Here is a 27936-nt window from a genome sequence, read left to right on the forward strand (position 1 = left end):
CGTTTCCCTGTAAGTTACGGGATGAGTGCTATTTTCCAGTCAACGTGGCCCACATCCACTGAGACAGAGCTTGAACCACAGGTTGTTCTCTGATAATTTGCTGTGCACCATTTGTCCACTTCTGTCGTGTGGGTAAATACCACACAGAAAGCTGTAGCTACAACTTCTGACACGATGCATGTCTATGGGGTTAGGTAAAAAAAAAAAAAAGACCTTCAAGTCAAACTGTTTTTAAAAAGATTTATTACTACGCTTGAAGAAGTTAAACTATACAATATTTCACAAGGAACAGAGCAGAGCAGTCTAAAAGGCAGAATAAACAAGAGATGTGCTAATCACACATGAAAACAAAACAAAACAAAACAAAAAAAACTGGCTTAGAACCAATCACTGTTGTAAGTTATCCTTTTCTGTAAGCATGTGTCTTTGGTCGTCTTTCTTTGTCTTGCATGTCATGTATTGAAGACTATAAAGTAAATGAGCTGCTTTAAGAGTGGATAACCAGAAACTGCCCTCAGTGCCAGTTAAAAAAATAAAAAAAGAAGAAAGAATTACTGTTGGCTGCAAATAAGTATTCATTCACACCGGCTTATCTCACAGACGTATCAATGTTTGTCTTAGGGGCCATTCTTCCTGTGCACCTGTGCTAGTACTTCCTGTCTCAGTTTGCCCTCCGCTCCGCTCATCTCCCCCACCCTCAAACCGCATCCTTCACACTGTCACAATAATATTTGCTGAAGAAGAAAAAAAAAAAAAAAAAAAAAAACTCTTACTACCCAGTCCCTGATACAACAAGCATGTAAAATCTTACAGGGTCTTCCCCATCTCAACCCCTCAGTGCCTAAATTAATCATTTACAGTACACATGGCTGCAGCAATATTAAGGCACAATACAAATTCACAGCTTTACATTCACATTAATACCCTTCCTGTTTATGTGATTGTGTGGCGAGTTGGCATTTTTGGCATGCTTTTCACTCCTGAATATGCTGTATGGGTCTCTGGGGAGGATAGTCAATAGCGGGAGCGGTGTTTGGTTCCTGAATGTGATCGTAGGCTCGCAGGTAGTGCCCAGTGTTCTGTTGGTAATAGTAGACCAGTTTCTTGGCAAACATTGGCTCTATCTGAAATGAAACGAAGCACACAACACATAAAAGGAGTGATTAGAGATAAAAGTGCATATTTATGTTGTTTTCCTGTCATGTTACGTTGTTTTGCATTTATTTTCTTTTTTCTTTAAAATGTAGACATGAGTTGCTTTAGCTGAGAGTCTTATTGGAGTGCAACTTATTAGACGTTGCACTTTCTTTATTCAAAGACTTGTTCTAGTCATTGGTCAGATGTTTCAACTACTATTTATGAAAATACTTTGTCACTAACAAGTGCAGATCATAATATAGATGCATGTTTCAAGAAGGCGCAAAAATGAGTGAAATTTATCGAAAGATTTCAACAACTCTCACTTTCCACAGAGCACAATAAAGCAGTCTCACTTCAGCATTTTGTAAGGACAGTACTATAAACTCTAAAAAAAAAAAAAAAGAATCAATACCTACTCGAAAAGTAAATGTATCTGTTTTTATGGTTTGCTTGCAATCCATTTAGCTTCTTATAATGAAATAAGATCACATCACCGCACAGAAATCAATCTATTATCAGTAAGTAGGACTACTGCCGGCTAGGGACCAAATAAGTAGTTGTCAATTGCCAAATAAATATTAATTAGAATGTTAAAAGATCCCAAGTCGGCTTGAAAAAATGTTCTGTCCACACATCAGTTTATTTAAAAAGATACTATTGATTCTGCTTTGTTCATAATGTTTTTAGCATCTTCACTGCTTTTAAAAGCTGCTTTTGTTTACAAGGTAAAGTTTTTTTGTTGTTGTTTTACACTTACCTGCGCTGTGATGAGCTTCCTGGGGCGTTGCGGGTCTGGATATTCGTCTCCAAAGCAAAGAACAACCTGGTGTCGTGGTATGTGACGACCATTATGGACAAAATCTTGTAGATCTGAGAGAGGATCAAGAGAAGATGAGTGCTAACTTTGACATTTGACCCCACAAAGACACTGACGTGTCACACTGAACATTTAAAAAACATAAAAAAAACAAAAAAACATTTTAACTGTATGTCATATCCTCAGTCACAAAGACGTTTCTGGTAACTACTAGTATGTTTGATGGAAATTCAGAGCGAAATGGCATAAAAAAACGATCTCTTGTGTGGTGTGGACCACATGTGGGTGGGGACTCCACACACTTTGGCCCCCTGATGAGAAGACGAGCGACGCCTTTGTGCTACTTCAACGCTAAGAGAGGGAATTACCCAATTCGAGCACCTGCAGCATCTCTTTCATTTTGTCATCTCATTCCCAATGACCTTAACTGTTGTTTTTGAATGGCTAGTGGAGCATTGTTGCTTCAAAACCGTTTGCTACAAGGCAAAAATGTTTGATCTATTTACAGGGGAAGGAATCTGTATTTAAAAGGTGGGAGAACTACTCCTGCAGCATTTTTCCCAATGCTGCAGGAGTGTACTGTTACTTCAAATAGTAACAGTACAAATGAATGCTGCACAAAAGCAGTCTAAGATTTATGGCATAAATAAATGTTAAAATCTTCTGACCAATTTTAAAATGTGCAAAACACCTGGAATAACCACACATACTGTGCGCTTGAGTGGACTCGAACAATAGTTGAGGAAGATTTTCTATCGCATTTCTTTTGTAAATTGCATTATCAGCATCCATCCGATATTTAGTCATCAAGAAAATATTTCGTTTTATTAAATTTTCTATTAAGTCATTAACACTGATTTGTGAATTGCTTAAGAACAAAAACAACGCAACAAACGTAAAGTATGAACTGGCACCATGTCTATAAAGAAACTACTTTCAGGAAGTCTGGCGTTTCCACAAACATTGCCTAATTCAAGTGTCGATTCTTGAGCCGCATCACAAGAAAACGTCAGACACAACTGGGCAAACATGAAATAATATGTTTTCAGCGAGATTGCTCCCATAAGAGTTTTCAGACAAGAAATTGTCATATCTTAGCAGCGCTACGTGTACTGAAATAATTTGAGGAAACTGAGCGTCCAAGGGAAGAAAAGAAGAAGTGGCAGGCCCAAAATACTAGCAGATTAGCAGCATCTGAAAAGGCCGAGAATCTGTAAAAAGAATCGCAATGATCTGACGCAGGGCCTCTGAGATGTGTCATCTACGAGTTGATGCGAATGCTGCAAACGTCTGCATGTTTCTGCTTACCAACAAGAAACTGATGGGTGTCAAACAGTTTGCACGGTTGCTCCTTCTCCAGCTTGTTGGGCTTGTCCACATACGGAGCCAGCGGTCCTTCCCAGTACACCCGTCCCTGACACAAGCGCTTGGCATACAGCCCGTCGGCTGTCAGCCACAGGAGCACCCCTTTCTCCAGGATGTTGGGAAGCAGCTCGGCTCCTTGCCTCTGAGACTCGGGGTAGGGGGACGGAAAAAGAACGACTTCTGCGCCGCTGTGGAACCTGTCCTCTGAGCATGGAGAAGAGGAGGAGGAGGAAGAGGAGGGAGAAGACGGAGAGGTGGAGGTAATCCGACAACCTTCTGGAGTGGTGACAGTGACTTCCTTCACCAGTGTTTCTCTGTAGTAAAGGGACACGTGGAGGCTGAAATCTGTGAGAAGGAAGGAGGGAGAAGTGTTTAAATGAATGGCATCAAAAGGAAAACGACAGGAGCTTGATCAAAACTCAACCCACAGCAACAACGCTGAAATATAGAGCATCACTCTATTCCCTCAGGTCTTTTTAGATTGAAAACTGTGCACAGACACATTAAAACAATCAGTGAGTCTTTCTGTACAATGTATACTTTGTATTTGTAGATGTTGTTTCACCTGACATGGCATTGTTGTGGTCCATTGTATACATTGGTGGCTGAGACTCTGAAAAGTATGTGTGGAATGAGAGCTGGAAACCTGGAATTGATAAATAAAGAGGGTAAATACACTGATTGAGGGATCAAATGAAAATTAACAAAAATGTCAAAGGTTGTCAAACTTCGATTGTACAACTAATATTTGCAGATTTATTTTAAACACTCCATCCCCAATAGATATCTAAAGAATGTCTGATTTTGTCAAGATACATGCTTAATCCATAATTTTGTCAAAAAAATAAAAAGGTCAAGCTAACACAGGAATTCATCAAAAACATAATAATTACTGAATGTGCTTTTTATTTTAGATTTAGATTTCATTACTTTATATCAACAGCAGATAAATAATATCATTTACAGATAAATAATTTTGTATATTAGACATGTAACATCTTAAATTACTTGAACACAAATATTAATTTGTCTTTACATGATGACATAAACAAGCACATATTTCATCATTTCTTTCTCCTTTGACTCGACAACATCATGCATCTCAATGTCTTTAGCTGCGTTTAAGTTCACAGTAAAAGTAACCTCAGTGTAATATGCAAGAAAAAAAAAAGGCAAACAGAGCCAATTGAAATCCTGCTGCATGCAATCCAGTTCATTTCAATTGTATGCTTGCTTACCAGTTTCTGTGTGCGAACTGGGCCAAACTCGGCTGATTGGCGACTGGTAGTGGCACTGACCATACGGCAGGTCTGTGTGTTGTCCATGGTGATTTGCATTAGGAAGAGAATGTTGCTCTGATGGTGCGTGGTAATCTCTCCAGTCCCTTCTTTCTGGAGAAACAACAAAGCTGGGTACCTGAGGTGGAGGGGGACAGGGGCTGTCACTCAGAAAAAACATCCGTTTCTTTCTTTGTAAAGCTGATCGCTCTGTGGGGTTTTAGTTTTTAGAATCGTAGCTAAATCTACTGACCTGGTTGTGAAGTGACGAATATGGCGGAACGTATCCAAGCGGGTGAGACGGTGTCTCCTCCACACGGTTCATCTTCATACCTATTTACGGTCAGAAATAGACACGACAAATATTTTGCCTTCAAATCTAAAAAGAAATAAAAAATTTAATCCAGATTATTTCATTTAACAGAACTAACTGATTAACAGCACTCAGTGAGTTAATATGGATTTTGCAATAATAATCAATAATGATACTGTGGCTCAGTCTTTGATTCACAGAATAAAGATGTTTCGTGCAGAATAAAGGTGTTTCGTGCAGAATAAAGGTGTTTCGTGCACATGTACAGTTTGCTCTTTTTATTTAGGGGATATCTTGCAGAGTGCAACGGAACACAGAGTGCATCAAGTTAGTCAATTAACATAAAGTCCATGCAGCCAAAGCTGCTCATGTGTGACAATGGCTGTTGTATGATGGTAGAAACTTAGTTATGCAAGGCTGAGGTTGTCTTGTTGTGTTCTGTGCACTCTGCGCTTAGTAACCGTAGCCCTCTAAAAAAAGCACTACGGCCTTTTTGGTTCATGCGTTTGCTTCCTGTGCTTCCTGCCTCACCAGAATCAGCAGTGGTGCAAAATGTATGTGAAAAATAACCAGCAGAGTATAAACAGTGTTCGTTGCTGTGTAAAACGCGGGCGTACTTCAAGCGTTTTTTGCAACTGCACGGGCTCGTAGCAGATTTTATGATTTGCTTTCAAAACCTAACCACAAATCGTCTTACACTTACCACTTTCTCTCATCTTCAATGCACATGTAATTGATCTACATGTTGACTGCTAGGGTTGCATGAACAGCTTTTAGCACTCACCCTTTTTGGTCCCCTCTGGGATGATTCTGTAAACTTTGTACGGCTCTGAGATGTCCAGTTGGCTTCTTTCCACTATTTCATCAAAGTCGTTGCTCTTGTTAAGGGCACAGCGTAGTCTGGTTTTCCATGTGGGGGGATCAGGTTTGTCAACTCCTTCCTTAAACTTTCCCTTGAACATCGCCCAAGCCTGTTAACAGCAGAATCACAAAATTCAAGAACTGATTAGATTTATTTCTAACTTCCTCTTTCTCTGGGACAAACTAAGTTGAGACTATGTTAATCGAGCAAAAATTAGCTTTTGCTAAGGAAAATCTTAAAATTTACTAAGGTTTTTTTTGATTGTTTAATTTTTTACTTGTGAATTTTGTGCATTATATTTGCTTTTGCAGCATGAGGCAGCAGGTAAAGACAGAACCGCCTGACCTTAAAGAGTGCAGCATCCTCCTCTCTGTTGTAGTCCTGTTTTCCTGCATGTTTCCATGGAATCCTAAAGATGGTTTTTTCCTCATTTTCCCAAACCAGGCCAGGATACCTCCTGCTGTCAATCTGCTCTATGAGCCACTGCCTCAGCTTGCCATTGCCGCAACTGCCCGACAGACCACCGTCTTCATCCAGGTTCATCTCTGCAAACAAATGAATTAAAATGAGATGCAGAGCAGAAATGGGGCAACATTAAGATATTTACAATTACACCTAATGTTTCCAGGAAAACTTTGAAGAACAAATAGGATACAAGATGTTGAGTTGCCAGATTTAGTTTAGGCGAGTTATAATTGAACTTTCCAGTTAATCGTATGCAGTATTTTAATGTAAGAGCACCAAATGTTCATTTAGTAATAAATACAAACTGGTTTCTTTTGGAGTACATCACATCACATCACTTTGGTTACATGCTATCCATATATTCACTTCTGTGCATGCACATTTAGAGTTTAAAGGATGAAGACATGGATGCTGAAATGAGTGATTTTCCTCATCACGTTTGATGGTTTTGTCAAAATAAATAAATAAATAAATCTGACTCATTTATGTCAAATGCGTGAATAATTCATCAAGCTATGAAAAGCTTAAACACAATAAATGAAGGAGGTTAGAAAATATTTTAAGTGGTGACTAGGTATTACACTATAATCTTAACAAGAATGCTTGATGAAAGTGTAGCGTTTTCTTCCCTGAGTGTAGAAATGTTCTCCTGACAGAAACTTTTTTTTTTGTTGACCTGATGCAGTAAAAGTTTGCATTCTGACTATAATTTGAAATCAATCTGCTGCAGCTTACCTTTAGAGATGTAGGGTCCACCGCGGAAATCTCTAATGCGGCTCTCGGGGTCCTATAAACGTTATCACGTCTTTTTTTTTTTTTTTGCTCACTGGGAGGAGTCTGTCGGAGGTTCAAGAGGAGATGAGGAGCAAACGCAACTTCTTTTCTGTAAAACTCTCAACTCAACCCACGCAGCTCTCAGGTGGGGAATCCCTTTAGCGACACCCTGAGCGGAGATCAGGACGAAATGGAACAATCATACCTGTACAGTCACATGAATATCCCCCGTGTTTATTTTATAACACCATTCAAGTCCAAACTAGTTTCAACTGCAAGCTATCCTTTGTGGAAATACGTACAAAACATTTAACGTTAACATAATGTTGAATTCATGTATGACATCCGCAAAATACGTTAATAATAATAACAATAAAAATACACACATTTCAAAATTTAAAAAAAAACGCACACACGCCACAAATCAGACTTTGTCCATTAGTAATACTGCCACCCAGTGGTCGCACCATGTCATTATGCCAAATATATAGTTCATGGTAAATTTTAAAAGTAAAATATAACTTTTATTGCTGTTCTGCAGCTTATGAAAATAACTAAGCCCAATCTGATAAGAGAATGTGATCTTGATGTTTGTAATGCCACCATGCATGACCTCCCTTGCACATGAGACAAACAGGAAGAGAACCAGGAAACCAAGTAGCAAAAGGCGTAGAGTGTCTTATCACCTCCAACATGACAGACCATCGACCGACAACCTCTACACAAGCAGTTGGCTTTACTTTTTTTATTTATCAATTTCAGATCACACAGACACATTGGGGAGAGAAAAAAAAAAAAAAAAACATTTGCAAGAAAAAAAAAACACAAAACAAATCTTAGAAACAGTTCAATTCTAGAAACAGATGCAATGCATGTAAGAAGTCCATGACAGTCATTGAATTGAATGTGTAGGAAAGATTCAGAGAACAGTGCATTTCAGAGTGTGTTAGACTTCCACCCGGGTGCAAACCTCTTCAGGATGCCACAGTCAGTTTGGTTGAGCTGCAAAAGATCTCAGCTGAGTTCAAATACCTTCAGGAGGAGTAGACACATGGTTTTCCATTCCCACCTTGTTGACATCAGGGAAGCCTGCCCAGTAGCTTAAGGATCTCGGCAGTATCATTGAAGGGGTTGTCCTTGTATGTCATTTGAAACCATTCCCTGAACTTAAGGGGGAGAGAAAGAAAGATTGGAGTAAGGTAAACAAAAACTACAAAACATGCACAGATAATTTTCAATTAGAAACTCACTTTTTTTTCCCCTAAATCAGATCAGTTGTATGATCTGCAGGTCTGAAAAATCTGATTTCCCCCCCCGCCCCTATCTTTATTACTTGTATGAAAACGAAGAACTCCCATTTTTTTTCAATCTATAAACCCACCAACTAACAGTATGCAATTAGATGCACTTTTTTAAGTCAAAAGTGAGTGAGGTTAAAGATCTACTTTGACACATGAACGGCATTGATCACCCATTTCCATCACTTTCTTTTGAATCTGAAGCTACAATCTCGAAGTCTAAAAGGATCCAAATGTTTTTTTTCTCTGTTTTATGTGTTACAAATGAAAAAAAAAAAAAAAAACAGCAATTACTTTCTCATACAACCTACCTCTTCAACTTGAGTATCCTCAAACTCCTGCAGCTGCCTCTGGAAACCCAAATTGGGGTTGGCGCAGGGCCGGACGACTCTCACCGCATTGAGCGCGTCCTGCCAGCCCAGGCCTGTCAATGTCATGATGTAGGCTATTACCAGGGTGACGCTGCGAGACACGCCTGCCAAACTGAGGGAAAACCAAACTACATGACTTTCACCGGCATTTTGGTAAAAACAACAACAAAAAACTACATTTCATTAATTATCTGTTTGAATTAGGTAAAACAGAAGATATGTTTTTAAAATTATACACACTGAGTTCATTATATTGTTATCTCACAAAATTCTTCTAACGACTACATTTTTGAAATTCAATCTGTTCTGTTGCTGTTCCACCACCAACCTACAGAAAACTGTTCAAATGCTAAAAACACAAATGTGTTGTATTTAAGTTTCATTTAAATTAAACATGTATTTCTGAATATTATAACAGCAAACAAGACAATAATTCTGCAATGAAAGAGCTGCATATCATTTCATCAGCAGGTCAGCAGATGTGACCCGTTTTAGGGCGGAGGGGTTGAGGAAATAAGAGATGTGAGCAGTGAGAGACGCCATAGAGTAAGACTTTGACTTGACTGGTTGAAAACAGAATATATAAATAACCTACAGAGTGAAGTTTGTGCTGATACAGACAAGTGCCAAATAGTGTATGTGAATTGGAGAGAAAAAAAAGATTCATAATTTTATTTTTTTTAAAACAAGAAAAAAAAAACAAAAGCATGTGGCTTGCATTTGTATTAAGCTCCCCTGAATACATGCCGTGCATGACCACATTTTGTCGCATGTCTCAATAACTGTTCCTATCTTGTGATGAAGTTGTTTTCAAGTTCTTCAGAGTTTGACAAAAACCAATGAAACCAATTCTATTGCATGAATGTGCTTTGTTTTAAGCCACTCTGCTGTAGCACTAGAAGTCTGCTTAGGTTGATGGTGCAAAGGCCCGATCTGTGCAGTGGAAAGCTAACGGATGTTCTAAAGGGTGGCTCCTCCCCTCTGAGTGAAGGGCTACAGCCTCAGACACATGCATGCCTATTTGGTTGGGCTGTGCTGAATGCGAGTTTCCTTCTTGAATTAATAAAGTATATCCATTCATGTCATGTTTACAGAGTCTTTAACAGATTCTGAGAAGAATCTGTTAGAGGCAACTCTGCAGCTCCTCCAGAGGTACAATGGGAAGCTGAATTGAACAGTGCCACACGAACAAAACATGACTTTTGTCAGGTAACAAACTGAAAATGTCGCCTGTTTATTATTGTTAGCAAATGCATTATAATTATCAATATCATGGTTTTGCTTAAATGTATTGAATATGACAAAAAGAAAAATCAAGAGTATGTTCACTTATTCGCAACAAAGTCTTTATATGAAATGACATATTATTTTATACTATATTTAAAAAAAAAAGTAATTTAATGAATAACATGGACATAATGTACCTAATATCTAAACTGTTATGTCTATACGTAAAAAAAATTTGAGCTACTCTAAGCAGTTTTGGACTTTTAAAAGCACATATTTTTCATTACGACTCTTATTATGAAAGTCTACAGGAAGTTATGTTTCACTTCAATGAGCGTACTGGTTGAAATATTTCATGGAAAAGCCCAGTTTTGTTTTGGTAGTCCTCCTGAGTTTTATCTGCAATAGGAATTGTAGTGTCACAGTAGTAAAATGTGAAGTATAAAAAGCAGGCATGTGTTTGCAACACACAGTAAGAATGCAGCAATATGGTTACTGTGGTAACACACCTTGAAATGTAAACAAATTTTGAATATAAAACAAAAATGAAACTAAATACTCTGTCATGTGTGCTTTCTGAGTAACCGTTTCTCTGTGAGTCAGATCAGAAACATGTCACAATTGTGGCATGTTTCATCACAGTTGTCATGATGAAACATGCGTATTTTTGGAACATGAATGAAAAGTGCATTTTTAGAAGAGGCTTCATTAAGATGCACCCAGCTAAAGCAGTCTCTGAGAGGAGTTTTAAAGGTCGGACTCAGCAGTGCTGTTCAATGCTCGTTTTGTAGCTGATGAACAGCTATAGGCCGACATGGATATGGCCGTCTCAGTTAGCAGCATGTATTTTCTGCATATGACGACACCCACCTAGATTACACTGGCAAACACAGATGCCACACTCACTGGACAAGCATAATCATGAAGTACGGTAATCTCAGACCAGAACACCCCCAAAAAAAAATGCTTCACTTTCTGCCAGCGTTCATTTGAAAGGCAACTGAAACAAAGTAAACTTTGCAGAGTTGAAGATATTCAAAGGAAACAGAGCTGAAGAAGACGTTGGAGACATTTTGTGACTTGATACAAAAATGGGTATTCATTAAATGTGATACCAATCATATAGTATCGTACAGAGTGACAGACATGGAAAATGAAACTCAGGAACTACTGGGCATTAAAGTGGAAGTAAGATCTAAATACTGACTAAATAAACACATTAAAAGTTTGCTATAAATTAGGAGCTTTTAGAAAAGGTTTCTTTGAAGTCATGTTTTTGTGTCGAGAAACTTTTGACTCGAGACGCCTTTATAAATAGCCAAATGGATTTCTGAGAAGACCCTCTGTCCAACCAAATATAGTTGTACTCTTTTAACACATAAGTGAGCTATCGCACCACACAAACACAATGTGGTAAAACTTGTTACAGTACTTTGTTTTGGGAAGTTCAAGAATAGGCCTTCCTTTTTTCTTTTTAATCTTGCCAGTGCAGAAGTTACACATGGCTTCACTTGTGAGAGCAGTAATCAGATATGTAAAAGAACTAAACACACACTTAAGTTTGTGACTTCATGGAAAATAACATAACTGTGCAAAATTATATTCTGGAATCCAAGGTATGATGAAAGTCATGATGGAAAAGTGATTTTGAACCCACCAGTGAACGAGGCAGCCTTCTCCCTTCAGCCGGCACTCGTGCATGAACGTTATACTCTCTTTAAAGTGCTGAGTTCTAAAAGGGCGATAAAATATGTAAATGAAACTTGTTATTATAGGTCATGGCCGCAATAAATATTATGGGAACATCACAAGTTGTACAATGAGAACTATGCACACGCGCTACCATGACAACTAATTATTCGTTTACACATCTGATCACATTTGCAGACTTTACACATTTTAAAAATCTTGCAAAAGGAACGGGATAACAACAAACTTGCTTTGTAGCTCAGCAAGAAGCTCCACAGTTTTTCATGTTCAAAAGCCAATTCAAATTACTAAATGTTTTTTTGCATGTATGCAAGGAAATGTTTAATAATCTTTTAGAAGCCCTGTACATCAACCTAACCTAGCAAAAAATAACGCTGTCATCGCCATCATGTTTTGCTCGTTAAAACTGGCATTTCACAAAAAAACACTAAAAATATGGCAACACTAACTAAAGAAACATTCATTCACTGTGTACTTTTGTTGATAACTACAAAAAAATCAAAACAAATCCAGGTGGCCGTGGATGGACAGATGGATGGACAGATTTTAGATTGACTGTGCTTACAAATCCTACTGACATCGTTTTACGGTTGTCCCAATGAGCTTCTTTGCATCATCTTGGCACCATTGTCCTCAAAAGAGTAATGTTCATTGTGTGACTTCTGTGACTTGAAGTTAGTCAATTTCCAAGAGATTCTTTGGATACTTCTAACACCAGCATTAGAATTTGCATTGGGAAAAAAAAAACATTATGAAAAAGTAAAACCCCTTACATGTAACCTTTATTTATGTCAAAGGAACAGTTGCTCATCAGCAACTGAATGTGGTTGTGTTACTTTTGCCATGCGAGAGATTGAGTTCACAGTCAAATATTAAACTTGTGAAATCATATAATTTACAAGTTAACTTATGGAAAATGAAGACACCCACAGATCACAGCCCTATGTGAACGCCCTCTTTCTGGTTGGCTCGCCTTTCCATTGTTGCATGCTGAGCTCCGTGAATAGTACTTACAGATCCTGTGAGGGTATGTCTGTTGCTGTAAGGCAGAGATAGGTCATCTCCTGGTGGACAAAGCACACTGGTTACCTGTTGGCTGCCCTTAAGAATTTGGAGTAACATAACGTCCAAATTGTCACAAATATGGTTTCACAATCATACCGTCATTCTTGCAACTGGATTTATTTAAAACATAGACAAAATGTGGGTGACATTTCAGTTTTTCTTTAATAACTTTTTTTTTTCCCCGATTTGTAAACGAAACAATACAAAACCAAAACTAACACAAAATCAAGAAAAATAAATAAACAAAAAAATTGCTGGTATCCCTAACAATCAATTTAAAATAACAGAATATGAAGCATTCACTTGTTTAAGTTAATCAACGTTTCTGGCTTAACACAACAAAAGACTAATTTATTTCAGAGCTATCCTTACGTGTGCAATAATAAATGTAACCGCATTTCAGAATGGCAAAATGTAGAGCAGCTTAGGACTCATTTTGATGTTCCATGAAAGAACACTGCACAGTGGATACTGGCTACAACAAGAACAACTGCCTACTCTGACGCCTACACAAGCTGACAGCTAAGCACAACACCATGACTACATCGGCTGCTGATGATTGGCACGGTGCAGGATACTCTGAAAAGCACCAGAGAGAGAACTACAGTGATTGGTGGTTGCACTTCTGGACAGCTTGGTCAGTTGGCTTTCTCTAACTGGAGTCAACTTCTCTTTAGCTACATGTATCTCCCTACTCTGCAAGAAGATCTATGATTTTAGTAGAACCAGCTGAGAGCCGGGTGTCATCATCACAGGAAAACAGGGGAGCATCTCACCGGTAGCATAGGAGCTGCACACTCGTGAACAGACAGGATGTGTGTAATGTTGTTTCTGGCTAACTGTTCTCTATCTCTTGCATCTGAGGAAAACAGACAGGAGCACAGTAAGCAACATCGAAAAGAGTGGGCAAATAAAGGGACCAAGGAGAAAAAGCTTCAACACACCTTTAAAGTTTCCCAAGTACAAATCTGGAAGAACCTTAAGGAGGGGGGGAAAACAGCTAAGAATTTTCCAACACCAAAGAGAACGTGATGAATAAATACATCATATCTGGTTAGATAACTTTATTCTCATACACATAACACACATAAACACGAAAAACTTATTTGCGTAGTCTACCAGCTAAACTAGTACCTTATTGATGCCGTTCCCCATGCCGTAACTCCGAGTCGGAACTCCAACACTACAAATATATAACGCACAGTGTACCCTTGTTCGCTAGAGATCTGTATCCCGCCTTTAATCGCTTCCAAATTCTTATTTTCAGTGAGAGTAAAGGCGGCAGCCTGAATACGAGTGAGGCTGAGGCGATTAAGCAAACTGCCAGAGCTTCTTCACGCAAGGAATGCTGGGAATTGTAGTATCACAGGTGAAACGGCTTTGCAAAGACGTCTTCGTAAAAACTATAATGTCCACCAACAAGAGAAGAGTGATAGCGATGCCCTTGGGACAATGTTGTAGGAACTCATGACTGGCTTCTTAGTAAATACATAATTTTGACGTGAAACTGAGAAATGTTTGAATACAAAACTTCCTGATTTTTATTTTGATTAGATCATGAAAATCATCATAAAGCATATTCTGCATAGACAGGTTTTGTGAATTTTACATTTACGGAGTGCCACACCAAGACCTATGCAAATTTACTGCTGTAACTTATACCCAGTACTGTAGCAAAATATTTACAATTTAGCTACAGTGGTATTTTATGAATGCCTATATTCACATGTGGCATAACCCTAAAAATTAGGTTCAGAAATAAATCAGTTAAACATGTTATTGGTGAGATGGTCTGGAGTCACTTTGCTTCATTAGTATCTAGTCAATGTATTGTTGTCAATGAAAAAGAAAAGCCCAAAGGCGAATGTCCAGCCATCAGTTTTTGACCACAAACTCACTTTGGTTTGACAGAAGATCAATGAGCCACAGCACAACAGCAAGTCTTCCGCTAAAAGGTAAAAAAGAACAGATATTCTGGAGGTCAAAGTTGGGACTTAATGTGACTGAGATGCTGTGGCATCATCATGTTTGAAAACCGTTAAAGGTGGTTGAATTACAATAATTCTGCAAAAATAATCCTCCACAGTGGTATAACAGATTCACTGACAGATTTTGCAACAAAAAAAAAATCATATCAAGATGTTGCTGCCAGGGTTGACACAACCAGTGGTTTAAGGGCCATTTACTTTTTATATAGACCGAAGTTGGTTTCGATAGATTTTTTAATAAAGATAATTTTAAAACAACTTCCTGTATTTTGTCAGGTTACCTATGTCTTATGTTTAAATGTATTTGTTGATTTGTGACATTTAGGTGCAAATAAATAAATAAAACTGTAAATAAGCAAATGCTTTTTCACCAAACGTGTCAGTTTTATCAGAAAGTTTTACCTGCTTTTGCTTTTTTTTTTATCACAACCATTAACTCACAAGAGCAACCTAATTCTCTCTGAGCAAAACAGACACAGACCGAAAGCCAGTCACAATAGGAAATAACTGTGTGACTTTTAGAGAGTGATGGCACATGACTATGCTGCTCTGATTATTATCATCATTTGTAAAAACATCAACAGGAAGTTCTGCTACCCACTGCCCCACATTAGCCTCACCGATTGCTTCTACTTCCTCGGATGCAGTGAGTTGGCTTGGCTAATGTTTGAATGACAGTGGGCGTACGTAGTAGACAAGAGGTGATGGATATCTTACGTGAAGTGCTTATTAAATGTTTGTATTGCATGGTCAACAAAAAAAATCAAATGAACTTCTAAAGAACAGCAAAAGAGTTTGCAAAAATCTAATACAAGTATATAGGAAAAACAAAACATCTGATGATCAAATATGCCACCAAAATTTAGAAGCATAGATTAGATTCCATTATTGCAATCAGCTAACCATTTTTGCTGATGTAATTGTCAGTAACAAAGCTCAGGTACTTGTTACATATAACAGACGGGTGGAGAAGTTTCTCAATAGCCTACAGATTACCAGCAATGCCTGTGAGTAACAAAAAAAAAAAAAAAAAGAAACAGAAAAACACATAAGCCACTAAACTGACACAACACAAGACAGGTAAATATGATACTGCTTTGTTGTGGCTTTAGTGTGCAAAAAGGAGGAATTTATAGTGTGGGTGTTTGAAGATAGGCAGCCCAAAATGTAGGCCTGCATGTCAGTCTTCGCCCACACTCCCAGAGGTTACAACACAGGTGGTTTCCCGCTCTAGTTTCACATAAATGCTTGTTTTATCAATGAACTAGATTTATTTATTTATTTATTTATTTATTTATTTATTTTTCATTTGAACAATGGTAAAATTCCATTTGTGCTGTGATAACTATATCGAATAGGCCTGTTGTTGTATTTGCTGCATGTACAAGTCTGAAGTCAGCATAATCATTTAGGCTTCTCAACATAGTTTGACAATACACCTGCATGCTAATATATTTGGATTAATGTCGAATCTTAATAAAATAATTGAATACTGTCTTGTAAAATTCTAGTTGTAAAATGTTAAAATAATTAATTTCACCACTAGGTGGCAACAAAGTCACAAACATACATCATTTATTCCACACAGAAGTTAAATGAGAACTTCATCTTGTTTGAGGTTGGTTAGAAAAGAAAAATAATAATAATATTTTTTTTCTAAATTCCTCAATATTATGAGAAGGAATACGTCAGAGATGTATGTTTTTTGTTTTAAATCAAAAGTTTACTGCAGAATAATTTATGTCTACCTAAACCAGTGGTTCCCAAATTTTTTCTTCTGCGCCCCCCAGTGGTTTCCAAACATTTTCTGCGTCCCCCCACCCCCCTATGGATTACAAATGGCTGTCTGGTTGAAACTACGCGTGTGACGGTGGGGGGGGGGGGGGAGGCATCGACTTTTTGGGGGGGCAAAATGAATATACGTAGCTGAAAATAGACACCAACATCGGCAGCCTTCAAGGTATTTGTTAAGCTTAAGGTTCTGTATTGATATTAGTTAGTCATATTTTAGCTAACATTACCTGCATCCAACAGCTTTACTCAACTCAATCGGTTAGTTTGGAGGGAAAAACTGTGAAAAGTTCTTTGCATTTTGCTGGTTTGCTGCCGTGATTCTAACACAAACCTGCGTAGCTCCGCACAGCAGCAGCAGGTCTCCTTCACAGGTGTAAACCCAGCCCGAGCGTCGTAGCGCTCTTGTTGCGTTTAAAGGCGGCTCGGAAGAACAGGTTACAACATGTTAATAACGGATTAAACAGTTTTAACTGCTGATAAAAGTGACAGAGGACCCAAATATGGGAAGTGTGGAAGCCTCTACTGTATCAAATTGACATAGGAATAACAGAGAGTTGGCCATTCTAAGGTAAAAACCCAGCGCATACAGTGTTCATGTTTTTTTTTTGTTTTTTTTCATCCAGACGGCTTCCCGCGCCCCCCCACAGTTTGGGAACCTCTGACCTAAACAATGAAGGAAAGCCTAGAGGATTACGTCATGGCTTTGAAAACTTCTGATAAATTAACTGACTCATCTAAGTTAATTGGAGGCACACCCGTGGATGTATTTTAAGGACATACCTCCAATACACTTCTTTCTCGTTTGACACAATAAAGTAAAAAAACAATCAGCCAAAATGTCATGAAAAGAATTGTGGCGCTGCACATGTCTGGGTCATCTTTGGAAATAATTTCCCAGAGTGTTAAGTTGGTGTGTTCATCTGTTCAAACAATTATGCAAGCTTAAACATGATAAGATATCATGACATGAGTTGGGTTCACCTGTCACCAGGAAAGTGACAGGTGAACCCAACTGTGAATTGTGGAAGTGGCAGCATTATGTTGTGGGGTTTTTTTTTAGCTGCAGAAGAAATTGGTGTTCTTCATAAAATATACACATTATGAGGAAATAACATTATGTGGAGATATTGAAACAACATCAAAAGACACCAGCTAGGAAGTTAAATCTGGGTGGAAAATGGCTCTTCCAAATGAATAATTTGACCTTGATTTTGGCACGGCCATCATAATTGCCTACTCTCAACCTGTAGACAATTTGGCAGATCTGAATCGACACGAGTGAGTGAGGTGGCATACAATCCTGATTCATTTACATCTGTTCTGTTATGAGGAATTGGCCACAATTCCTCCAAAGTATTGTGACAAGCTTGTGGATGGTGGATGAAAACCCCCAAAATTTGAACCAAGACATACAGTTCAAAGCCAACTAAATACTAAGGGAATGTATATAAATGTTTGAATTTGAAGACAGTAATAAGTAGATCTGACATGTTATTTCTCATTATTGTGGTATTAGCAAACAGAATTCATTTTGGTAACTAACTGACAAGAGAAGTTTCGTCTGATTTAACCTCAGACATAAGAGAAATAATTTTAGTTTTGTTGTTTTTTTAATCCAGCGTATCTAAACTTCTGGTTTCAACTATCTTCAGGGGTTATTGGATGAGAGCTGGAGTGCATCCTGTACCCAGCCATCAAAGGAGTCATTGTTCAGTCTAACATTAAATATAATTTAAAGAAAACTGTTATGCTTAAGTGTAGTGAGTGTGTCATTGGTTATCTTTGCGATGTAAACTTGGATTAACTTGTTTGCTATGACTTCAGAAATCTTCAGAGATAAAGTAAGATTAATTGTAGTAATCTTACTGACTAAAAGTCAGATTACTAAATTATATTAGTATATTTCATGGGCTGTTCAGTTTCTATTTATTTATTTGGTTGGTTTTAGTAAGTTAGTTTGTAAAACCCCCAGTTTTTAAGCAAATATGTGGTTGCCAAGGCGAACTTGCCACTTACAATATGGCGGACTAATTGACGTATGGCTTCGACTGGGGAGTGAATCCAACGCTAATATGAAACTACTTCTCAGAAGAATTCAGCAATAATTTTTAAAGAAAAAGATAACAGAAAGGTGGAGTCGGTATGTCATTGCGTATACTGTAAATGCACTTTTGAGTCATTTGAAAGCATCGCATACTAAAATCTACTAGTCATCCTCTCGGTGTATTTTTCTGACCTCGATCTGTAAAGCCTGTTTGTAGTCTGATGTTTGTTTCGCGTCTAACTTCGATGTTTGACGACCCTTTACCGGAAATTCAAAGATTGTGTGACTTTATTTGGATTTTAAGGCAGTTTTTAATATTTGTTTTATATTTATGTTTCGGTATTAATGCTATAAGACACTTTAATCAGTTTCGTGTTTTGGTAAAAAGTAAAGTAAAGAAAGCCAAAGTTTGTTCAGTCATAAAACCTAGCTTCTAGCTTTTTCCTCTTGAGACTGTCACAGTGTTTTGAGTGATACGGGTGAGTAATTCACCGGGCCATTCATGTAGTTTATAATATTTGCTTATTTTTATGCATGACTAACTGTCTGTTAAATTTTTAACCACTTTGTTTTACGTTGTTGACCAGTAGTTTTTGTAACTCCGACAGTGTCTTGTTATTGGCAGCGGTGATGGCTACCGCGCCTGAGATCTCGCTTCATATGAGATCAACAGATCTCATCAAAAGGGAACCTCTGGATTATGGAGGATTTGGAGAGGTCTATTTGTGTTACCATGCTACCCTGGGCCAAGTGGTGTTGAAGACCGTGTATACAGGTCCACTTCGCAACGAGTAAGTGTTCAATGTGCCCACCACCAGACTGGGTATTCCCCTTCCTCTAACGTGTATCACGAGTACAGTCTGTTTAAAGAAAGTATTTCTAATCTAGAAGGGCAAAAAAAGAGAGAAGAAAATAGGAAGTTGGTGTGCTTCTCAGATATGCAAAGAGACGTGTTAAGTATCACAAATTATGATTCTTCTGTGAAAAAGCATGCAGAGATTTCTTTTTTGATCACTTCCTTTTCATTCAGAATGAGATGTTGGTCCATCTGAAATGCGGATGTCTGACATCCTTTTTTTTTCAAACCAGAAGCAACACCTACATTTAAAGCTCTTCTAAGAATGTCTATTACAGCAATGTGGCATCGCATGTATGCATTGCCATTTACAGTTATTAGACTGGCATTGGCAGCCTAAAATTTTATTTTAGTCAGATGCTGTCATACAGCTTTCTTTGCATTATTTCATGTGCAGCTTCGCCCACAAATGCATTCAGGAAGTGCAGGTGAGAAAGGGAAATGCCGTACTTTCATGTGTTAGAAGTTACATTAATCAAATTGGTGTTTTTTATCAACATGTTCCATCTAAAATCTTACTGCAGTATTAAAGACCTCAGATAGATACCTTGTGTATAAATACATTGTTCATACAAGCTATTTATCTGCAGTGTCTTGCAAAAGTCATTGGATGTTTCATATTTTGTTTCACTTAAATATTATTGTACATTGATGGATTTTTGTGACAGCAATTTACCGCCCATGAGTCAGTGGTCATGGGCGGTAAATGACCATGACCACTAAGCAATAACTGGTTAAGTATTAAGCAATAATTGGTTGATTATTGCTTAATACTGATCCAAGCTTAACCAAGCAATAATTGGTTAAAGACCAATTATTGCAATTATTTTTACTACTTTTAGCAACTTTGCACACCTCAAAACTGAAAAATCAATTTATTTATTTCTTCTGTAAAATAGCTAAAGACCAGTCAGATTAGAGGGAGAACCTTTACCAACATCAGTAGTTCACAAGTATTGCCACAGATTCTGAATTAAAATCAGGTCTAATGCAACCACAAATATGCTTTGATTTAAACATTCTGCTGTAGCTCTGGCTTGTTATGATTATGATTGTTGTCCTGCTGGAAGAAGAACAACTGCCCCAATCTCTTTCAGTTATTAGCAGGTCATCATTGATTGATCAAGTACTCATTTCAATCAGTCTTTCCCATCAGCTCAGTGCAGCTTCCCTGATCCTGCTGAAGAAAAGCATCCTCACAGCTTGATGTTGCCTCCAACATGCAGTGTGGCTGGTACATTTATGGTGATATGCCATGTTCATTTTCTGCCACACAGAGTTTTGCATCTAGACAGAAATGATGAATCTCAGGAGAGCATCTTTCTTCATGAAACTTCCATAAAGGAGATATTTTTTTTGCACAAATTATGGTTGTTTTTAGAGATTATTCCCTCCTGTACTGTTGATTTACGCACGTCCTTCAGAGCTATAACATATCTCTTGTCTGCTTCTCGGATTGATACTGTCTTTGCCTGGCATGACATTTTAAGAGGGAAATCATGTCTTGATAGGTTTGCAGTTGCAGTTGTGTCATGCGTTTCCCTGTAAGACGAAGAAATATAGTGTTCTTCCATACAATGCTTTTTATCCGGTGTCCCTGTGTGACAGACACCATGCATGTTTCTGGAGTGCCTTTATTTAAAATCAGGCCTTCTGTTTTCACTTTACCGCCCAGAGAAAACAAAAAGTCGCTGCTGGAGGAGGGAAGTATCATGGCAAGCCTCAACCACAAGCGCGTGGTCAAGTTGCTTGGCGTGATCATGGAGGACAGAGATTGCTCTCTTATTATAGAGCTTCTACCCAGAGGCAACCTGCTGGTCATGCTGGAGAAGGTCAGTCTAAGGCCAGCATAGGGAAGTGGTGTTAAATATGTGTGTCTTGAAACGATTATCTATTTTAATCTGTAGGATTACTATGCTGTTGTGTTGTTCTTAGGTCGCTGTGCCAATCTCCATTAAGGGAAGAATCATCTTAGAGATCCTGGAGGGGATGGTGTATCTGACAGAGCGGCATGTCATTCACAAGGACATAAAGCCAGAAAATATTCTGGTGGATAAGGATTTTCACATCAAAGTATGCGATACACAAAGCATTTATTATGCATTAATTACTTTGTCAGTTCATGTAAGAAAAATAAACAAATAAAGAATAAGTAAAACAACCTCTTCTGCTGTGCTTAGATTGCTGACCTTGGCCTGGCCACCTGCCAGGCATGGAACAAACTCACAAGACAGGAGTCTCGCAGGAAAAGCCACAGGGGGGCGACATCTGGGGACAGAGGTGCTGGCACATTAAGCTACATGGCCCCGGAGCACCTGGAGAGCATTAATACACCTTCTTCTGTGAAGTCTGATGTGTACAGCTTCGCCATTGTGGTTTGGGTCATTCTGACCGGGAAAGAACCATATGAAAGTGAGCTGTGACGATTAACCTGAGTCCAACAAAATGTCTTAGGCAGGTTATACACCATTCTTTTATCAAACAGTCACCAGAGGTTTCTTTCTGCAGATGCAAGGAGTGACGACCATATTAGCCAGTGCGTTCGCCGCGGTGACCGACCTGCAGTGGAGCTCATCCCAGAAGACACGCCTGCAGAGATAATTGATCTTATGAAGAGATGCTGGGCTCAGGATCCCATAGAAAGACCAACGTTTCAAGGTATGCTTTTTTTTTTTTTGTGGACACCCTGGTACTCAACCCTAGTACTAGCAACGCAAAGACTCGGGTTGCAGAGCACAAGTAATAAAAATAAAGAAACTGCTGATGAGTGAAGAAGTGAAAGAAATAAACATTTCTGTGCTCTGATCATTTGATTTAAAGCTGTTTTAAATCACATTGTTGCCATCTGTCGACTGAGACAGCAACAAGATGGAGGTGGGGTGCTGGTATTATTAAAGATGAGCCGGTTGGACCTTTTTGAGTTGAAGATGGTCTCAAAATACAACTCTCAAACCTGCTTGCCAGGTTTTTAAGCGTTGATGAAGTCGGAATCTTTCAAAAAAGACAATGATTAAAATGCAGATTAATTCTCTGTCACATGCGTCCAAGTACACCTCTGATTGACTAGCCAGTAAAAAGAGTTAAACATGAAAAACCTATGGCATGGCGCCCGTCCTCACCTGACCTGAAACCCAACTGAGAACGCCAGCATCCCAACGTCTAGATCTGTTGACTGACAACAGATCTAGAAACTAACAGACTTCATGAATAGAAGACCCATCACTGTCATTGAAAAGAAGCAAGGCTATATTGGTCACAAATGTTTATTGGAAAGTTTCGACATATTTGTAATTCTCAGTTAAACAGATGAAAATAAAAATTAGATGAAAAAAAAACCCATTTAATTGCATAGCAATTTTGTACAATAATAGTCGCCCGATAATCGTGAACATATTGATATTTTATCTAAGAAAGCTAAAATCTTACTTTTACTTGAAGTCTATTAACATTTTGCGTTAATATAGAGCAATAATTGGTGATTACTAAAAATAATCCTAGAAAAACAAGACTCTCCTAGTAATTGTTCACATCATTACTATTCACTATTATTATTATTATTTAATGTTGTTTTTTTTTTTTTTCTCCTGCTCCCATTGATAAGTCACTTTTATTTGGTCTTGGGACTTTTATTTAAAAGCTTTAGTAATGCCGTGTTTTTATGTTGCTTTTTTTAATCGTGTCATTTTATATGTTAAATTATGAGCATGAGCGGAAATGCTGTTCTAATTTTCCTCTTGGACTGAGAGGAAGCTGGAGTACCCACACATGCACAGACAGAATATACAAGCACCAGAAGGTTTTTGTCTAACAAGTGTACAGACGCCTAGCTCTTTAAACAGACAATAAAAAATAAATAAAATACAAATACGCTCAGATATAAAGAACTCACCTTTTCTCTTCTATGATCTCTCTCTGGCAGAGGCCTATGATGGCTTCCTTCCTTTCTACAAGGAAAAGCTTGAACCGCTTGTAGAGGAAGATGTATGCCTTTTGCAGGTGAGTATGATCCTAATAAAAAAAATCTTAAGTCGCATGAATGGAAAACCTGAACAAGTTTTGACAGTTTTCTGATTCGACATATGTGTAGAAAATAACTATTGAACATGTTAACTTTTTTTTTTTGGTTACCATTTGTAACCATGTCAAAGAAATTAATCAACACCAAATGTTGGTAACAGTCCAAGTAGTTTTCACTTACAAAGACATCAAAACAAATTAATACATTAAGTTAGGTATAAATACAGAGAAATGATACAAGGAATAATTACATATTTAGCGTAATTTCCTTTGGAGAAATTATGCTGTCACCAAATCTCAAAGGTTCTGTGGACCTCCTCCATGCGCTCTGGTCTTCAGCTCTTGCCATGGAAGCTTTTGAATGGACACGAGTCAAATGATTGACTGGACCATGTTAGCCGTTCTTTTGGGTTCCTTTGCTGCAAGTTGTCTTTCCTGAAAAAGCCATTATTTTGTCTTCAGATTCTTATGCAGAATGTCACAATAGATTTCCCCAGTCACTTAATCAATAAGATTTTGCAATTATGTGTTCAAAAACTGCCCCCCCACCATAATGCTCCCACCTCCAGACTTAAGACTTTGTGCCATTTCTTCCCCAGACGTAGTTATTGTAACGACATCCAAATAGTTCAATCTCAGTCTTATCTGGCCTTACTGCATCCTTCACTCATTTAGTCGGCCTGTCCAAACAAACTTCAACAGGCTTTTTTTATTCCTCAGTGGCATGCCAAGAGGGCACTGTGTTCATTACTTGTTGTTTTCACAGAAAAATTGTATCTGCTAATTCCAGGTATTTCTGAAGCAGTGTGCATGTGCTCCCTAAGTGTTTTTGGAAAGATCACTTTCTAAATACTAAAAGAGTACAGTGTTTATCTTTCTGTGTCTATTTGTATCTTTCTTCCTTCATATGTACATTGCATTGTACCTCTGTCATTCCTTTTTTTTTTAAATGCTTAACTTGATATATAGGTTTACTTGTTTTGTTTACTTTTTACTGACACCTGGTGTAAATTTATTTGCCAAGAAAAATGTCAATATGTTCAATAATCATTTTACCTCCGGGATTTATATTTTTACAGGAACAATATGAAGGTCCAGATGAGCTTGTTGAGAAGATTAAATCATTATCAATGACACACGACAGTTTTTCAGCTATAGATCAAGGTGGGTAAAGTTGAAAGTTTACTTTTTATGCTGATCTTTGACAGGTTTGAGCAGCTTTATTGATGTAACCTCCCTGTTTTTTTTTTCTTTTTTTGTTGTTTTTTTTAGATGGTCCAGCTTCTTTGAGTTCACACAGAGATTTATCAATGCCAGTTGAAGCCAGCATTGAGGACCTACATAACATCAATGATCAACCATCTGGAGACCCTCTTGAGACGGATGCAAGGATGCTGAGGACGCCCTCAGAGCTGGAGGAGAAACTGGACCGGGAGTTTAACTACCACAAGCATGGCAGTTACGCTTGTAATAACCAACCCGAATCTGCCCAGGGCCTTCAGAGAAATCCCTCGAATCCTTTCCTTCGAAACCCTTTCAACTTTTCTGACAATGGCCTTAGGCTTCCAGCTCAAGAAAACTCCTCTGTCCATTCTTGGACAAAACCAGAACAGGAACAGCCCACCAGCCAGACGGAGGCTTACCGTCGGCCCACATCCGATCACTATGACTCCATAACCTCCTGCTCATCTAATCACTCGCTTTTGCACCAGTCTTTCAGCACTCCTTCTCTGTCGCAGCAGCCACGTTTCCTGGACCGCCAGCAGTCCTGTCCAATCTACCCGGTGTCCGACACCTTCGACCCCAACCGAAATGCTGGCAATAATTTGACCTCTTCAAAGAGCGGATCTATGCAGGACTCAGGTACATGTAAACCCCGAGTCTCCTATGAGCAGGTTCCTCGCTGACGCCTAATTTATGCTTTTGATCGACTTTTCTATGGTGTGTTTAACTTGTGTGTTCCAGGATCTCTCTACATTCAAAATGCCAGTGGGATCCAGATAGGAAACAACAACACAATGAGCATTAGAAGCAGTGAGTTATCTCAGGGTTTGTTTGATGGCAACACTGCCTCTCCAATCCAAGAAGGCATCTTTAAATATGGTAAATCATCATGTTCATTACATAAAACACATTTATTAGTAGGTCCTTTCCCTGAGGTTTGAGGTTGATTATTCTCTTTCCCAGAGCCATCTAGTTTTGTTTTGCAGGAACTCAGATGAAACAGAAATGCCAACATGTTCAAAGTGGAGTCAATAAATGAAGTTTTGGAGATCATAAAAGCTTTTTGAAGAAGCTTTAAACTTCCTGGGGAAGTGTAAAAAAAAAAAAAAAAACTGTTTCAAGCCTTTTCCACTTTTTAATTCAGAGAACAATGTTACCAAGGTACTAATAACTGTAGGAGCAAGCAAAGATCTCTGTAATATTTTTTTTAATATAGATTGAACATTTTTCAAGGACACACATGAAGGTTAACTTCACAACAACTTTAAAGATGGAAGATTGCAGAACTTCTTTTACTTAATTAAACAAAAAGACGTGTTTGACTCAAAAATGTTGCCATCAAGCATACATTTTTTTTTCTCCTTTGTACACTTAGCAGAACTAATCTGGGTCATATAAGGAAAAGATCAAATTCAGAATTTAAAGAAGAAGGGAATGTTTGATGACTAATCTGCATTTAGAGTTACTCTGTGAGTAGGAAAGATAAGTAAAAAAATCATTTGAACCAGTCTGATAATGTCTCAAGGCTGAGTGGCTGCATTTCTCCTTTTTTGCTAAAGTCAATCACAATACAAAGTGGAGCTTCTTTCAAAATACGGTTTGGCTGAAGTGAACTCTGGCGCGGTTTGAAAGCGTATGTGGATGCAAGCGGACCGGAAACTGCTCCAAAAGTGGCCTTTTTTTACCACAGACGATAAGAGAATATAGACAGCGGCAGTGTGGTGTCGTTTGCCATGGCAACGGGTCTGCGTGTGGAGTAAATCTTTATTTACAATGTATTTCATGGTATGCAGTAAATATGAATATTTACTGTAAAAAAATAACTTCTTCAGAAGAAAATAAACCATGTAAACTAAACCATTTATCAAACCATTGGTTAACAAGACATTGCTTGTAACAGAACTTCACTTATCCCTTTAATGTGTTGGCCCAGGGATTTACTGCAGCTCAGCTGTCACAACAGATTGTACTTAAAGCATTTTCTCTCTGTTTGAGGACTCGTCATTTACTCGTTACTACCTTCTCTTTCATTTAGCGGACCACGTGGTAAAAGAGTCACAGCTGGAAGTGCTGAGGGAGAACATTGGGATGAAATGGAAACGCTGCGCGCGACGCCTGGGCCTGACGGAGGTGGAAATAGAAACCATAGAACACGACTACTACCGCGACGGCCTACCGGAGATGGTGCACCAGATGTTGGAATCCTGGAAAAGAAAGCAGGGATCTTTGAACTGTACAATTGGGAGGCTTTGTCAAGCTCTTCAAGGAAATATAAAAGTGGATGTCATTCAGAAAATACTGGACTTGTGCGATTCTTCAGAGTAGTTGTCGCTCTTTTCGTTCAACAGTGGTCATATTTTCTGCACTATTGTTAAGCCACTGAGGCCAGCTTACTATTAATTTCATGGGAAATGGTGTAACAATATTGTAGCAGTAAGTGTATTGGGGGGGTTTTAAAATCTGAAATACTACCATTACTTTTTAGTAATGATGAGCAATTTTGAGACATGTGAACCTTTTTGGCGTGTTGCTCTTTAGTAAAAAAAAAAAAGTTCACATTGACTAATTATGACTGTAACTGTCTCAAAAAACACTTTTAAATTTCTGCTGGACCAGTTTTGATAAAACAAAGATGATATGCAAACTGTTTTTATTATGTTACTTCAATATTATCTTTATAGCTGATTTTACATATGTGTGGTCTGAGCCAAACTGACGTTCTTAATAGGTGTTTTCTGCTGTTTTTTTTTTTTCTTTTGTTACGTGGTGGAATAATAATGATAAAAAAAAACCCATCTTGTTTGAGCAACATGTTTAAATTGAACCTTCAAGATAGGCTGAGTCAAAAATAATGAGTACAGTAGAAAACGGTATGTCGAATGTCGAACATACAAAAGCATAAAAATCTTGTGGTGCAATATTTCTACAATCATTTTACGCAGTGATGGAAAAAAACCAAAATGTTTTCTCCTGTAAATTTAAGGCTTGTTTTGAGCTGCAAGAACGTCAACCCAGGGAGAGTGAAAAGTAAGCATGAATTACTTCTCACCTTTCCGTTTGACGGCTCGTTGCGCAAAATTACTGTAATTTTCACAATACTTTCATTCTGATGAGCTGTTTCTAGGAGCTGTTGTAGATGACGGACTTTTCCTCATGTTTTGAGATGCGTTCAGGTCTTCTTTGAATTGGCTTTATGGACTTCTGCTTTATTAAGGTTAAGGTTATGTATATTTGCACAATCAGTGGTACGCTTCTACAAATTCAAAGCCCTTGTCGGTCGTGCTCCGCTGGAAGCATATTACAATAAATATTGTCCATGTGTGTCTGTA

The 27936-nt window shown here is 38.2% G+C and overlaps 3 protein-coding genes across 6 annotated transcripts; 1 reads left to right on the forward strand and 2 right to left on the reverse strand.

Moving 5' to 3' along the window:
- Positions 1–226: 226 nt before the first annotated feature.
- irf4a (interferon regulatory factor 4a) lies at positions 227–7603 on the reverse strand. The gene is made up of 9 exons (XM_015000502.2): positions 6975–7603; positions 6120–6319; positions 5697–5883; positions 4853–4932; positions 4561–4738; positions 3888–3968; positions 3266–3667; positions 1898–2010; positions 227–1124 (listed from the first exon to the last, which is right to left on the reverse strand). Exons 2-9 carry the CDS (start codon positions 6315–6317, stop codon positions 975–977), a joined length of 1389 nt encoding a protein of 462 aa, XP_014855988.2. The 5' UTR covers positions 6318–6319; positions 6975–7603; the 3' UTR covers positions 227–974.
- A 140-nt stretch (positions 7604–7743) lies between these two features.
- On the reverse strand, positions 7744–14068 carry dusp22b (dual specificity phosphatase 22b). Its single transcript, XM_015000504.2, is given in 8 exon segments — positions 7744–8097; positions 8099–8179; positions 8623–8794; positions 11567–11641; positions 12634–12683; positions 13461–13543; positions 13629–13662; positions 13819–14068. Coding segments are annotated over 8 exon segments (576 nt in total). The 5' UTR covers positions 13840–14068; the 3' UTR covers positions 7744–8037.
- Positions 14069–18711: 4643 nt separating this feature from the next.
- On the forward strand, positions 18712–27936 carry ripk1l (receptor (TNFRSF)-interacting serine-threonine kinase 1, like). 4 transcript variants are annotated; one of them, XM_015000506.2, is made up of 11 exons: positions 18712–18989; positions 19119–19301; positions 21042–21198; positions 21302–21439; positions 21547–21778; positions 21875–22024; positions 23286–23362; positions 24463–24547; positions 24656–25246; positions 25349–25486; positions 26643–27936. In XM_015000506.2, the coding sequence occupies exons 2-11, from the start codon at positions 19141–19143 to the stop codon at positions 26930–26932; spliced, it is 2019 nt and encodes a 672-aa protein (XP_014855992.2). In that variant the 5' UTR covers positions 18712–18989; positions 19119–19140; the 3' UTR covers positions 26933–27936. The 4 variants fall into 4 exon arrangements, with proteins under 4 accessions (XP_014855992.2, XP_087870721.1, XP_014855993.2 ...); XM_088014595.1 differs by having other exon boundaries at positions 25349–25417; XM_015000507.2 differs by having other exon boundaries at positions 19136–19301.

Source organism: Poecilia mexicana, unplaced genomic scaffold (assembly GCF_051168715.1).
Source record: "Poecilia mexicana isolate PSO_F unplaced genomic scaffold, ASM5116871v1 scaffold_17, whole genome shotgun sequence".
In the NCBI taxonomy this organism is placed as follows: Eukaryota; Metazoa; Chordata; class Actinopteri; order Cyprinodontiformes; family Poeciliidae; genus Poecilia; species Poecilia mexicana.

Bases quoted from the DNA above. Each gene is read 5' to 3' on its own strand.
- ripk1l (XM_015000506.2), top strand. From the start codon at position 19,141: ATGGCTACCGCGCCTGAGATCTCGCTTCATATGAGATCAACAGATCTC. The intron at 21,199-21,301 runs GTCAGTCTAAGG...TGTTGTTCTTAG, and splicing joins TGCTGGTCATGCTGGAGAAG to GTCGCTGTGCCAATCTCCAT. The intron at 21,779-21,874 runs GTGAGCTGTGAC...TTCTTTCTGCAG, and splicing joins CGGGAAAGAACCATATGAAA to ATGCAAGGAGTGACGACCAT.
- irf4a (XM_015000502.2), bottom strand. From the start codon at position 6,317: ATGAACCTGGATGAAGACGGTGGTCTGTCGGGCAGTTGCGGCAATGGC. The intron at 5,884-6,119 runs GTCAGGCGGTTC...TGCTGTTAACAG, and splicing joins AGGATGCTGCACTCTTTAAG to GCTTGGGCGATGTTCAAGGG. The intron at 4,933-5,696 runs GTGAGTGCTAAA...GACCGTAAATAG, and splicing joins CCCAGAGGGGACCAAAAAGG to GTATGAAGATGAACCGTGTG.